Here is a 15,458-nt window from a genome sequence, read left to right as displayed (position 1 = left end):
GGGGTCATGTCTATGATCCCAAGCTTAAGTCAGCAACCCCATGCTCAAGCTGAATGAACCTGAGCTCAAACTGGCAACCATGGGGTTTCTAACCTGGGTCCTCTGTGTCCCAGTCTGATGCTCTACCCACTGCACCACCACCTGGTCAGGCTATGTATGGTTTTTAAAAATAAGCTTCCTTGTCCTACATTGGAAGGTATAAAATGGATGCTTAAATAGAAATATGCTACACTGATGACAATGAAGGTCTATAAGTTAGCCCAGAGTTATGCAACTCCCAACACTTTTACTCCTTACCCAGCAGCGGTAATTCTGCATCAGATTCAGCTTCACGGCCTGAATACTGCCATCATAACAGCCCGTATAAATCTGGTGAAAGAGGTTTATCGCATTAGACCAAAACACAGACAAGTCTATGGCCATACCGCCCTGAACACACCCGATCTTGTTTGATCTCAGAAGCTAAGCAGGGCCAGGCCTGGTTAGTACTTGGATGGGAGACCAAAACACATACCAAAAAAACTATAAAACATCCTCAAAATAAGAGCCAAAAGCTACTTGTAGCAATTTAAGAAAACACAAAACTAAACCAAAACCAGCCCCAAAGTACTACAATGGGGAAGTATCTTATAGATCTTCTACTCTAAGCGCTTTGAAGCTGTGCTCCTTAGAAAGCCACTCTTGGGACCCTGGCTGACAACAAAACTGGCAGGGCACAGAGGCAACCACCTACACATTAACTGGGGTAGTTCTGGATTCCACTGGGCATTACATATTAGGCATCTGTGTTTTATTGAAACAAAGGGTTTTACTGCTCAGAGTTTGAAAAACATCCATTCTTTTCTTTCTTTCTTTTTCAGAGACAGAGAATCAGAGAGAGGGATATAGGGACAGACAGGAATGGAGAGAGATGAGAAGCATCAACCATCAGTTTTTTGTTGCTTTCTCATGTGCCTTGACCATGGGGCTACAGCAGACTGAGTAACCCCTTGCTCAAGCCAGCGACCTTGGGTCCAAGCTGGTGAGCTTTGCTCAAACCAGATGAGCCCGCGCTCAAGATGGCGACCTCAGGGTCTCGAATGTGGGTCCTCCGCATCCCAGTCTGACGCTCTATCCATTGCGCCACTGCCTGGTCAGGCAAAAAACACCCATTCTTTAAATAAGTCAAGAATTAGCAGGGTTAAGTGAGTTAGCTTCTACTTTTAGGCCTGCTATAACTATGCCACATTGGCCAAATCTCCTGACTCTATTCCAATGTTCAGATCACAAAGTCTCTGGAAAAAGCACCACTCTTTTTTTTTTAACATCTTAAATTTATCTTCTACTTAATGGTGATGTAAGATTTTTATTTTAATTATTTTGGCTATTAATAGAAAATGACTTAAATAGTCAACAATATTACTGTGTTACATCTTGATAATATTATGCCAAAAGATAGAAAGGCAATCAATAATGCACCTAACAGCTGTCAGAGGGCAATGACAGGGCAGGCTGGGGGGAAGAACTGAATGAAAGGTGAAAGGGTTAGCTGAAAAACATATATACATAACATACAGACTACAGTGTGGTGATAGCCGGGGGAAAGGGGACATGGGGCTAGATGGAGGTGGGCAAAGGGGGCAGGGGGAAGTGGGGATGGAAGAGACTTTGTTTGGGGTGGTGGGTGCACAATGCAGTGGGCAGATGATGTTCTATTGAGCCGTACACTTGAAACCTGTATGGTTTTGTGAACCAATTGTCACCCCAATAAATTCAGTTTTAAAAAATGATGCATATCAGAAACAGATGTCATCTTTGAAAATGACAAGTAGTAACATTATCATCAGTTTGTAGAATTTTTAGTAAATACATTCAAAGGCAAATATGTGACGTGGCAACAACACTCACCATACTTTTATGGATAGTCATACACATAATCATATCATTGTGTCCTCCATAAACTTGCAATCGATCATGGGACTTGTGTGGAGAAGAAAACAGAGGATTAAGGTTACTTACACTGTGTGTTTGATTAGCATAGTCCCAGAAGGCCCTTAGCAGGTATAAAACTACACTTGAGGCACCAAGGTGAAGCATCAGTAGCAATTTTTGACAGAAATATAATCTAATGGCAATCTTTCTATTAAGTGCTTCTCCTTAAAGGAGGAGCCAGTAATTGGAAAAAATAAAACCAATTAAGTCCCCAACCTGAAGTTGCATATAACGAGAACTAGATGGGTTTTAGGTTCTGCAGTTGCTGTCCAGAAACCATTTAAAGCTTGACGCCTAAGAGCCTGACCACGTATCTCAGGCAGTGTGTTCTGAGAGGACAGTCCCTGAATCAGCTGCTTCATAATTACCTAGAGTGCCTATGAAAAATGCAGACTTCTGGGTCCCAATCCAATCTTTTTATATTAAAAAATAAACATCAAACCCAAACAATTTCCCCAAATCATTCAAGCAAAATACTCAATCTAAATTCTACCTGCAATTCATAGACACGAACAAATTTATCCAGACAAGCTGTCACCATCACTTTTCCTAGGATATTCACCACAGTCACTGCATGATTGTGACCTTTATAGATCCGCACAAGTTCACCAGTCTGCATCAGAAGAGAAGTTAAGAGTCACTAGACTTACAAAGTATCCTCCTACTTTGTGATTTGATTCCATAATTCTAAAAATCATAATTCTGAGAACTTGTACACACATGTAGCTGTACTAATTTTAACAGCTGAAGTACTCTCATAGCACTTGTTACCTATACAAAATATATGAAATGTATCCTGATGGAAAGAACTTACTGTTACAGAAAGACAAGGGTCACAGCTCTATCTGTATGTATTTTATAGCTTGTGAATTACAGGTGGTCCTTAACTACACAGGGGTTAGGGGTGCTGACCATGTGCAGTTGAAAATCAGCATATAACCCTTGACTCTCCCAAAACTTAAGTATTCATGGAAGAATGGTTCTAGGACTGTACCCTAATCCCCCTTTAGATACCAAAATCCTAGGATACTCAAGTCCCCTATACAAAATGGCAGAGTTTCAGTCAGACCTCTGTATCCTTGGATTCACAATCACAGATCAAAAACAGAACAGGTATTTATTTATTTATTTATTTATGACAGAGACAGTCAGAGAGAGGGACAGACAGACAGGAAGGGAGAGATGAGAAGCATCAATTCTTCATTGCAGCTCCTTAGTTGTTCATTAATTGCTTTCTCATATGTGCCTTGACCAGGGGCTACAGCAGTCCAAGTGACCTTTCGCTCAAGCCAGCAACCTTTGGGCTCAAGCCAGCAACCCTTTGCTCAAGCTAGTGAGCCCATGCTCAAGTTGGATGAACCTGAGCTCAAGCTAGCGACCTTAGGGTTTCAAACCTGAGTCCTACACGTCCCAGTCCAATGCTCTATCCACTGCGCCACTGCCTGGTCAGGCAGTACAGGTATTTATCGGGGGAAAAAAAAATCCATAGATACACGGACTCTAGCAGTTCAAACCTGTTTTGTTCAAGGGTCAACTGTATTTTCCCTTTTATCATTACATTGGATCTGGATAAGTCCCTAAGGACTTGGGTTATTTCCAAGTTTACAGACCAGAAATTGGGCTTTAAAGAGTTGCCTCTATGACCTGAATTCAGTCTCTTGGTTGTTTTTATTTGTTCTATTTTAGACTATATATCATATCTACTTTCTTAGTACCTCAGATGCTCAATTTATCTCAAGTTTAAATGCAGTGTTCAAACTAAACCTTACATAAACTTTCTGTTCCCTATAAAAATTTTGATAAAGTCAGAATTTCTAGGGTGCTCAATACTATCTAAGAGCTTATGAATAGGGATTATTATTAAGCCTCTCACTAGAAATGGGACTTAATTTAAATTATAAGAGATCTGCCTGACCAGGCAGTGGCACAGTGGATAGAGCGTCAGACTGGGATGCAGAGGACCCAGATTCGAGACCCCAAGGTTGCCAGCTTGAGCGCGGGCTCATCTGGTTTGAGCAAAATCCCACTAGCTTGAATCCAAGGTCGCTGGCTCCAGCAAGGGGTTACTCAGTCTGCTGAAGGCCCGCGGTTAAGACACATGAGAAAGCAATCAATGAACAACTAAGGTGTTGCAATGCGCAATGAAAAACTAATGATTGATGCTTCTCATCTCTCTCCGTTCCTGTCTGTTTGTCCCTGTCTATCCCTCTCTCTGACTCACTCTCTGTCTCTGTAAAAAAATAAATAAATAAAATAAAAAATAAATTATAAGAGATCTGATGAATCCTTCCAGCATTAACTACCATTCTATTAAAGATTTCTTTACACCAGTAGGGCTTACATGAATGTTGTGGGCATGGACCGACTGATCACTGGAGCCACTGAAAACAAGGTCATTCACCACCTTAAAGAAAAAAAATTCAATGAGTTAGATTTGGTACAAGGTTCTGAGTTTCCTCTGTAACTTATAATGCATACTGGTAAATTTTTAACTTTGAATGAGTGTAAACTAGGTATAAAATTTCTCAAATTTTCTGAACTGAAACTTACGTCCTACCACCAGGTACTCTGATGAATTGACAATGTACTACTGCATTTGTTATTTCTTCAGAATGATTATGAAGTAGCCTAGAAGAGCATTAGAGTATCTCTACATTGTATAGGAAAATACACTTACACTGTTTCTAAGTTAACATAAAAAATAGTACATCCCTTGGTGACCCAGGTCTGAAGAAAAGGATTATAAACTCCTTCTCCTTTTTAAGATGACTGTTCTAAATAAAGCATCAGACAACACGGAAAATGTCATACACACTGTTCTATTTGTGCCAGACAACTAGCCCCTGTTCTCGTGCATGATACTTGCCTTCATGCAAAGAATGGTTTTGCTGTGGCCCTCCAGAGTTCTGAGGAGGAGTCCATTCCGTGCATCACGTACACTAATGGTACAGTCATAAGATCCCACAACCAGCAGCTTCCGGGCTCCTTCCTGAGCTGTGGCAAGACAGCTAACTGCCCGAGGGCCATGGCATTCAAAGATTTCGAGTTGTTTGTTGTTCTGAAAAATAAAGTCAGAAGTAAAAGCAATTCAGCTGGTAAGCCTCAAAAATCAACTAACCTAAATCACTACAAACTTAATTTCTATCACTTGTACTTAAGTTCTCATACCCATTCCCCTTTCTTTAACTTTCCAACCTCTGCCACTCTCATTCCAATTCTCTGTGTTCATGACTCCCTCCACTATCATTCCAGCGGGGCAAATTCTTATGCTATGAACTATTTTCTAACTGTAGCCCACACTATCCTGCTCATAATTAGAATTGGTCCTCTTTTTATGACCTCTCTCACTTACCTTAAGTTAATGATAATGAATAATCAAGCCTTTTGTTCATATTCTAATACATTTTCCATGCTATAGCCCAGGAGTCGGGAACATTTTTGGCAGAGAGAGTATGAACGTCACATATTTTAAAATGTAATTCTGTGAGAGCCATACAACGACCCGTGTACATTACACATTATCCAATAAAAATTTGGTGTTGTCCCAGAGGACAGCTGTGATTGGCTCCAGCCACCCGCAACCATGAACATGAGCGGTAGGAAATGAATGAATTGTAATACATGAGAATGTTTTATATTTTTAATGTTATTTTTTTTATTAAAGATTTGTCTGCGAGCCAGATGCAGCCATCAAAAGAGCCACATCTGGCTTGCGAGCCATAGGTTCCCGACCCCTGCTATAGCCCCAGGAACTCTTTCACTATTTTTGTCATCTAAAATGTATGCATTACGTGTGGAAGAACTGGTTCAATTCCCGGTCAGGGCACACTGGAAAAGCAACCATCTACTTTTCCACCCCTGCCCCTGCCCCTCCTTTTCTCTCTCTCTCTCTCTCTCTCTTTTCTCTTCCTGCAGCCATGGCTCAAATGGTTCCCAGCAATTTGGTCCCAGCACTGAGGATAGCTCCATGGCTTCACCTCAGGTATTGATACAGCTCAGTTGCTGAGCAACAAAGCAGCGGCCCCAGATGGGTAGAGTATTGCCCTCTAGGAGGCTTGCCGGGTGGATCCCAGTCGGGCACATGTCTGTCTGTCTGCCTCCCTGCTTTTCACTTCAGAAAAATACAAAAAAAGAAAAAGAGTCTCTCATTCACCACATTTCTGTTATTCTGATGCTTTTCTGACCTCTGGTTCTATGTCATATTCTAGGAGTACAGAAGCAGAAGCCTTTTTTTGTTTCTAAAAGCAACTAGCCCTTGTTCTCTTGCAAGATATTTGCCTTCATGCAAAGAACAGCTTTGTTGTTCATGGCCCTCCAGAGTTCTGAGTGTCATGGTGGCATCCAGAATTCCCAAACATTCCTTTATCTCAGATTTTAGACTTGCTTCCCTCATCTCTACACCAATCCTTCTCATAACATCTCCCACTTCCCCAAAACCTCTAAAAATGCCCTTTAGGTACATGCATGTGGTAAAACTCCCAGAAACTAAGCACAAAGCAGCATCTGGGAGTCTACAGAGCTGAGCAACGACTTCAGTGCTAGGGAAACAGACTGATGGAGTTTGGCCCAGTGGTGGGTAGGCCCTGATAAATTACCCTGACTTTCTGTTGAGATCCCAGAAGCACAGGCTTCTAGGATTATGGATAAATCAGAAAAGTCCCAGCCCTTACAAGGCTTCAAAACTCATACCTCTGGCCTGACCAGGAGGTGGCGCAGTGGATAGAGCGTAGGACTGGGATGCGGAGGACCCAGGTTCGAGACCCCGAGGTCGTCAGCTTGGCAGGCTCATCTGGTTTGAACAAAGCTCACCAGCTTAGACCCAAGGTCACTGGCTCGAACAAGGGGTTGCTCGGTATGCTGAAGGCCCGCGGTCAAGGCACATATGAGAAGGCAATCAATGAACTAAGGTGTTGCAACGCGCAACGAAAAACTAATGATTGATGCTTCTCATCTCTCCATTCCTGTCTGTCTGTCCCTGTCTATCTGTCTCTCTGACTCTCTCTCTGTCTCTGAAAAAATAAAATAAAAATAAGTTAAAAAAAAAAACAACAAAAAAACTTGAGAAACCATGACATATTTTATTGTACCTCTTAAAAGCAAGCTAGCACATAGGTACTCACTAAACTGAACGATACCATAATTGAGCATAGCTTAAATATTCTAACATATCTAACATGCTGTTAAAAGGTGACCAGATGACCCTGAGATATAGTGCTACAACATATTAGTAACCAAACCTATCGATTCCACCTCTTATTTTATGTCTCTTATCCATGCCCTTCATCTAACCTTTCATGGTAACTTCTATGAAAGTCTCCTAAATGGTCTTCTTGCCTCTATTATTGCCAATATTTTCCAATCTCATCAACTCCAGAGGGACTTGTTCTAAAATACAAATTGGATCACGTCTCTCGACATCAAAGCCTATAAAATGAGGTCCAATTTCATTAGCGAAGCACCTAGGGCCATCCAGAACTGGCCGCTACTCATTTCCTAAGCCTCATCCTGGGGCCTAGCACATAATAGATGCTCAATAAAGGTTTGTTCAACAAATGAATTTATCTTTGGGTCAGGAAAGAATTGAGGCCACATGGGCAGGAAGGCAAACCACCACCTTTGACTTAGTTCATTTTACAGAACAGGCTACCCTTATGAAGCCCTACATCAGTTCCAAACCACATCAATGTCACACTCAAAGGAATTTAAGCTAATTTTTCACAGCGTCATTCCTAAAAATGAGATAGACTAGTTTAACCTGTGAGTCATTATTTGGCTCCAAATTGTCAGGCATGGCTTAATTTAGGAGAGTTACACTTTGGTCCTGGCACACTTGGGTCTGTACAGGCAGAATGCAGGATCTTGTTTCACTTACACCCAGAGACAACAGATGTTTAGCAGTGGTTGATTCTGTTGCTTTCTCACATGAGAAAACAGGAAAATGTCTGTCTTCCACTCTTCCCCCACAATCTTCCACTTCTTTCCCCACACACCCACACTATTTTCAAGTGGCAGAGGAATTCAGCCTTTTCTCCCCAAGCACTAACCTCTATGTTGAAGGTGACCACAGTGCCATTTGCTAGTCCTGCATAGAGGATTCGCCATCTACTGTGAAGGCAGAGGACGCGGTCTTCCAGCAGTAACTGCTCCACACCCTCTCGTGTCTGATAAAAGTACACAACACCCAATCAGCAGAAGTTAACAGGAAATAAAATGTGAAACCAATCCTTCTGAAAGCAGAGCATGAAATGATTTTATGAGGAAGAAAAAGCAGCAGCGCTTGACCAGGCGGTGGCGCAGTGGATAGAGCGTTATGCTGGCATGTGGAGGACCCAGGTTCGAAACCCCGAGGTCGCCAGCTTGAGCGTGGGCTCATCTAGTTTGAGCAAAGCTCACCAGCTTGAGCCCAAGGTTGCTGGCTTGAGCAAGGGGTCACTCAGTCTGCTGAAGGCCCACGGTCAAGGGACATATGAAAAAGCAATCAATGAACAACTAAGGTGTTGCAACGAAAAACTAATGATTGATGTTTCTCATCTCTCTCCCTTCCTGTCTGTCTGTTCCTTTCTCAGACTCTGTCTCTACCAATAAATAAATAAATAAATAAATAAATAAATAAATAAGTAAAAGCATCTATTTTATAGAAGAGCATCTTAGATTTCTTTCCCTCCTTTGAAATGAGGCCAAAGACTCTCAAGCTATAGGTAATATCAAAAATAATTAATAAATTCTAATAGTGTAACCATATTTATAATTTGGAATGTAGAAACTCTTCAAAGGGCTATGAATAGAGTATTAGCCTCTTAAATTAAGTAGCCAAAGATTAAGTTAAAGCTGCATTTGACATCTAAAAGGAAAATGATTCTCTATTTTAATAGCTCCAAATGTCTCCTTCAAACTAGTGTCAGATTAGCTGATCCATAATAACCCGAGATTTAAAAATATACAGAACCCCAAGCTTCATCTCCAAATCCTCGATTCTAATTCAGTAGGCTCTGGAATATGTTTTCGATTTTTTTTTTAATTTCCTTAGTAATTCTCATGCATATACAGGTTAAACAAGTACTGTTTAAATTTCCAGAACTGGGTTATATTTAGCAAATTTAATTACCTAGACCTAAAATAGGGCCAGCAACATAGTAAGTGCTCAAGTTTTGTTGTTAATGATACCAGGCGACTAAATGCGCAAGTTTAGCATTAAAACAGGTTTGAACAGAGATGTTAAAATTAAGGTGGTCATAAGAGGGCAGGATGTGACAAGCTGTGGGTAGAAATGAGAAAAGCTGTAGGTTGTGAAAGCCCTTATTCCCTTCTCCCAACCTTTCAGACCTAAGAGTTGTCTTCTAAATTTTTCAATTTCCCCCATAAAATTACAGATATAAATGCCACAAATAAAATTGTAAAATAAAAAGACAATAAATATGCCCAAATGTTAAGATTCATATTGCCTCTGGTCAGCCCAAGTGAGATCTTTTTGTAATTTTATAAAGGACATTGAATGCCACACAATGACTACCCCAAAAGAAGAACTACTGGCACATGTAACAATATACAGTACATGAACTTCAGATATTACAGTGAGCTAAAGCTAGGCATGAAATACATGCAGTATTGTTTAGATGATGTTTGTTTAAGCACAAATTCTATAATGATAGAAGTAAAAGAGAAAGTGGGAAGAATGAAGCATCTGTCTCAGTGTCTCCACTCTACATAGCAAATACAATCATAGCAGTTCAATATTATCACTTTTGATTTCTCTGGACTCACTTACTTTAACATTATAGCAGCGAATGGTGTGATCACTGGAACCAGTGTAAAGGGCAGCATTCCTCCCAGAGATCTGAGTAACTAGGAGGCAGTTCACTTTGGAAGTATGACCCTCAAAGACACCAATGCACTTCTGACTCTAAAGTCAAGCACAGATCAGATTAGCACTTATAGATATAAAAAGATCAGCTAACACATTTCCTCAACAAAAAGATGCTAAAAGATAACAGTCCACTGCTGTATCCTCAGTGCCTAGGAAAGTGCTTGGTACACAAACAGTGTTCAGTAACTATCTGACCAACGAATGCCTAGCAAACTGTACTAAGGTGTACTTCCAACTATGTTAGCTGAGTTATACCAAAAAATACTTAGGGCAATTCATTCTAAGGTAGATTAGAATTTTAATCAATGCCTAAGGGCAAGATTCTCCCACATACAAACCAAAGATCTAGCAAATCCAAATGATAGCTATTAACCAGATAAGTTCCTCCATTTGATTGGTAGCCTATGAGAATGCTCTATTATATCCTAAGTCATGTCAGGTGTCATCATAGGTCCTAATGGTCCAGGGGTGGTTTCATAAGGGGACAGCCTAATAGTTATTTGTGTTATCTCTGAGATCTATTTAGAACGTACAAATATACACAAACTTATCTTGCAATTTCGAGTTAGAGCCAATCCCCCAAATCTCACACTCACACTTCCTGGTACCATCATTGTTTCCTTCCTTCAGTTATCCCCTTTGCCCTTCATGGTATTAGGCTAAATCAACCAATACACCTATTGCCTACAATAACACATTTTCTTGATGTATCATCTAACTTTGATTTTCAAGGATTTCAGCCATTTAAAATACTTTCACAGTGTTTGTTTGAATAAGACAGTGTTCCTAAAGTTTCTTGACTATCATTATTAATAAAGAGAATTAGTCTTGACATATACCAAATTCAAAACTCAAAAGTTCATTCTATGAAAATTCAGAGTAATGATCACCAGATTATATTAAGTGTGTGTAGTGGAAGACTGTTGCTCTCTTGAATAATTCACACAATTAATCAACTGTCAGGGAAAATGCCTCCTCTACTCCTTCCCCAATAGTCATTTTACCCCTTCTCTATTATATAGCAGCTACACAAATGACCTCATCACCAACTACAGGGTTGGGATCTGACTAGCCCAAGTCTACTGTTGTAATCCCACCTCCCTTTGCCAAAGGAATAAAGCATGAGATCCTTATTTGATGGTAGAAGGGAAAGAAAACCCCAGTGGTCCTGGCAGTTTGAGAGCAGGAGGAGAACTACCTTTAGGAAAGGTGATACAAAGAAGGTGGAGTGGGAGACAGAATAAAATTAAGTTCCCAGTAACCCTGCTGAGCAGCTGGATCAACTGTACCTAAAGTTAGTCCAAAGCCCACCCCATCTATAGACAGCAAATAAAGTCCCATAAACTCCAACTCATAAGCTGGAGTTTCAAAAACCTGCAACTACCAAAAACATTCAAATTGCTATATCAACTTACCACTAGATTATAAACTCGCACAGTTTTATCTGCTGAACAGGTATATAGTAAGTTCCCAAATATTTGAATTGCATTCACAGCAGCTTGGTGCCTCTCAAAACTCCCTTCTGTGGGCTCATCATCATCTCCTGGCTCTGAAGAGATTTCTAGAAAATAAGAATATATATATTTCAGAGACATGTCTGCTATGTCTGAAAACACTCAAAAATTAAAACCATTACATAATATAGTGGGCCCATAATATAGTCTCCTTAAAGCCTAGCTCCCCTCATAAAATACCACATTTTTTCATGAAGATCTTCATTATGAAGATTTCATGGTAACAGAAGGCAGGAAGAAAATGCTACTGCTATAATGAATGAGTTTTTGAGTGATAACTGTAAGGTACCAAATATCTGTCACAGTTATTTTGTTGAGTAAGGCATTATTCTTTAAGCAGTTTCTTCTCAAAGCAAAAAACCCTGGTGCCAAGGAAACCTTAATACTAATTAACTGAACAGATAACAGAGTGAGGTAAGAGAGATGCAAGTAAGAAACAGAGAAGCCAGGATTTGAGGATTTAGGAATATCAGAACTGCTGGTCAAAGCAATCCTCTTGGTGACATCTCCTGTCCCCTACTCTATAAGCATATTTAAGTAGATTTAAACCCTGGCTTTAACATTTACAAGGCTTCTCCTCAGTGGTTCATATGAATAAAATAGAACAACCAAATACCTGAAGAGTTCTTCGATCCTTTTATGGAGGAGATCACAGTCTGAGTTTCTGCCACACTACAAAATAATAACAAAAGTTTTCTTAGTGAGTGTGTGAACAGGACAGGTAGTAAAGCTTAACTTTTCCTGACTCAAAGTATTATTCTAATCAATGATAGAGTAACAATGACATGAAATCATTTTTCCATCTGAATTTTTATATGAAAGTATAGTAAAAATCTACAACACAAATGAGAAAACAGAAAATCTCCACTGCCAAGGTTTGAGTCTTCCACAAGCCTACTGATTTTCTATAAATCTGATTCTTTTAAAAATTCTGAGTCATAACAAAAAGTTCTATTTTTTTTTTTTTTTTTTTTTTACAGGGACAGAGAGAGAGAGTCAGAGAGAGGGATAGATAGGGACAGACAGGAATGGAGAGAGATGAGAAGCATCAATCATCAGTTTTTCATTGTAACACCTTAGTTGTTCACTGATTGCTTTCTCATATGTGCCTTGACCGTGGGCCTTCAGCAGACCGAGTAACTCCTTGCTGGAGCCAGTGACCTTGGGTCCAAGCTGGTGAGCTTTGCTCAAACCAGATGAGCTTGCACTCAAGCTGGCGACCTTGGGGTCTCGAACCTGGGACCTCCGCATCCCAGTCTGACGCTCTATCCACTGTGCCACTGCTTGGTCAGGCAAAAAAGTTATATTTTTTAATAAAAGAAGAATGGTGAAAGCCCTACCTTACAGGGACACCATCTTTATAGCGAGTGCCAATCTCACTGGTAGAGCTAACTTCATCACAACCAGAACGGGAAGTTTCTAATGCATTTTGCTCTGTGCAGTTCCAAATATCCTTCTTAGATGGGCTGTCTGGTTTCTCTTCTCCAGAAGAATCAATGGCTACTACTTCTAACTGAGGATTAGGAATTTCCAGGACTTCCAGAGAGGAGTCACTATCTGGATCATCTCTGACACTCTCTTGTTCTGGGCCAGTTCTACTATCTTCCCAGGTGGAGGTGGTTACTTTCCCTCCCTTTGCTGACTTTCCAGTTTTTACTTTTCTTGCAGGTTTAGCTGTAAATACATCCTGTTCAGTGTCACTGTTTTCAGGAACACGGGCAGCCCGCAGAGTTTTTTTCTTTCTGAGTTTCTTTTTTTTCTTGTTTCCCCTCGTTTCAGCTGAGGTCAGGGTAGACTCTGCTTGCTGTTCAGGCTGGTCAGCTGGAGAGAGCGGTTCCTTCTCTAAAGGGATTTCTGAAGCAAACAACAATCTTGGAAAAGAACTGGTGCAGGTTTCAGACCCGCTGTTGCCTTTGGCTGGCTCTTCAGCGTCTTTATTTGTGCCAGGAAGACCAGCTGTTTGGGAATAGAGCGCACTTTCTCTGTTTCTGGCATTTCCTTGCTCCACAGAAAACTTTGGTTCTTGGTTAGGCTCATGGATACTTTCTGTTAGCTCTGACAAGGACAATGTTGCAGTGGTGGCTGGATAAACTGGACAACAGTCACTGATCTCTTCTGAATAGAGAAGAAAAAAATTACTTTACCTTTTTATGTATCTGCTATTTATAGTCATAAATGGCAATTATTTGTCACAGTTTGAACCTCTAACAAATAATGACATTTCCATGATACGTTAACCAACCATTGCTTTTAAAGTTGTTCTCTCAGAGCTCAACTTCCCATAGCCTGAATAAATTTATATTACAGCACGGAGCAAATTTTGTCTCGCATTAATCTCACAAATAACTATGCATATCTCATATCCTACATTAGCTCCTTATGGGCAGAAATTGTTTCTATCAGTAGTGAAAAAGTTAGACAGCACAAAGATGTCTATTTTCTTTAGTTATTTCATGTCTACAAATTTAAACTAATGAAATAATCACATACTCAAAGCTATATACAACATGTTATACAGAATATTTAAAAAAGGGGGGAACCCTATATATTTAAAGGAGATAGAAATTATTATACATCCAGATTATTATGCAATTTCTCAAATATTATGCAACTAGTAAATAAAATATTTTAGACAAATTATTTTTATGACACTGGGAAATGAACATGTCATATTAAATGGAAAAAGCCAGGTTATAACCCATTATGATATGTTCTCTGTATAAAGCCTACTTGAAAACACAACCATGTAAGATTTAAGAAAAGACTGAACTAATATAAATACTAACACATCTAGATTTTTAGTTTCCCAGTTACTTACAATGAATATTAGTTAGTTTACAACCAGAAAAAATCTAATAAAAGCTATTTTTTAAAAAAATTAGCTAAAAGGCCCTGGCCAGATAGCTCAGTTGGTTACAGCATCATCCCAAAGCAGCAGAGGTTGCCAGTTCGATCCCTGGTCAGGGCGCATACAGAAACAGCTCAGTGGTCCTGTCTGTCACTCTCTCTCCCTCTTCCTCTCTCACTAAAATCAATAATAAAAAAATTTTTTTTAATTAGCTAAAAAGTCAATGTATTGCTCCATTACTAGTTTTTACTAAAATAAATATTAGCCACATAAAACAAAATTCAATATGAAAATAATATACATTTGATACAGATATCCAGATTAGTATTGCAAGAGGTAGCAAAATCTTATATAATTATTCAGACTTTTTATTTTGGCTCAAGAAATTATACATATGCCAGTTTGTTTATTTTTTTACTTAAATATTAATATAGCACCATTGTGGCTATGCAAACCTCAGATAAGATTTTAAGTTGCTCAGAAGTTATTCTCAAATGGTAACCAGGTGAGTGTTATTTTATAAAAAGACTAAAAGCCCTGGCTATTTCTCAAAACCACCCAAGTTCCTATTAGATGATTCCAAATTCCAGAACCCCCTCTGCCTTTCATCATGGCCACCTGCCTCTAAGGCTTGTATTAATCTTGGCTTGTACTTTAGATGATGAAGTGCTGAAAAATTCAGAAGATATATATCTTATTTAGAAAACTGACTAGCCTGACCAGGCGGTGGCGCAGTGGATAGAGCATCGGACTGGGACACAGAGGACCCAGGTTCAAGACCCTGAGGTCGCCGGCTTGAGCACGGGCTCACCAGCTTGAGCACGGGTTTGCTGGCTTGAGCGCGGGGTCACTGGCTTGAACATAGGACCATAAACATGCACCCATGGTCACTTGCTTGAGCCCAAAGGTTGCTGGCTTGAAGCCCAAGGTTACTAGCTTAAGCAAGGGGTCACTCGCTCTGCTGGAGCACCCCTCTCTCAGTCAAGGCACATATGAGAAAGTAATCAATGAACAACTAAGATGCTGCAATGAAGAACTGATGCTTCTCATCTCTCTCGCTTCCTGTCTGTCCCTATCTGTCCCTCTCTCTGATTGTCTCTGTCAAAAAAAAAAACACAACTGACTGACAACATCAACCTCATTTATCTCTCAAAACTAAATAATTCTGAACCAATCCTAGTAAATGGAACCGTTTATGTACTAATGCAAGGTCAAATTAGTAATTCTTTATTAGAAAAAATTAAGGAAGCCTGACCAGGAG

At 39.9% G+C, this 15,458-nt stretch overlaps 1 protein-coding gene across 6 annotated transcripts in view; it reads right to left on the bottom strand.

Moving 5' to 3' along the window:
- ZNF106 (zinc finger protein 106) overlaps positions 1-15,458 on the bottom strand; it is a 70,743-nt gene that overhangs the window by 7,475 nt on the left and 47,810 nt on the right. For all 6 annotated transcript variants that reach the window (XM_066276930.1, XM_066276935.1, XM_066276931.1 and 3 more), the window contains 10 exons: positions 12,690-13,464; positions 11,966-12,021; positions 11,251-11,396; positions 9,737-9,871; positions 8,016-8,132; positions 4,838-5,029; positions 4,313-4,375; positions 2,465-2,584; positions 1,888-1,959; positions 298-369 (listed from right to left, as the gene is read on the bottom strand). In XM_066276930.1, coding sequence (XP_066133027.1) covers positions 298-369; positions 1,888-1,959; positions 2,465-2,584; positions 4,313-4,375; positions 4,838-5,029; positions 8,016-8,132; positions 9,737-9,871; positions 11,251-11,396; positions 11,966-12,021; positions 12,690-13,464 — 1,748 coding nt within the window. The remainder of the gene's footprint in view (positions 1-297; positions 370-1,887; positions 1,960-2,464; positions 2,585-4,312; positions 4,376-4,837; positions 5,030-8,015; positions 8,133-9,736; positions 9,872-11,250; positions 11,397-11,965; positions 12,022-12,689; positions 13,465-15,458) is intronic.

This window comes from Saccopteryx bilineata, chromosome 4 (genome assembly GCF_036850765.1).
Source record: "Saccopteryx bilineata isolate mSacBil1 chromosome 4, mSacBil1_pri_phased_curated, whole genome shotgun sequence".
NCBI classification, from domain to species: domain Eukaryota; kingdom Metazoa; phylum Chordata; class Mammalia; order Chiroptera; family Emballonuridae; genus Saccopteryx; species Saccopteryx bilineata.
The sequence above is the reverse complement of the archived record's forward strand: the minus strand, read 5'-3'. Positions and strand labels throughout refer to the sequence as shown.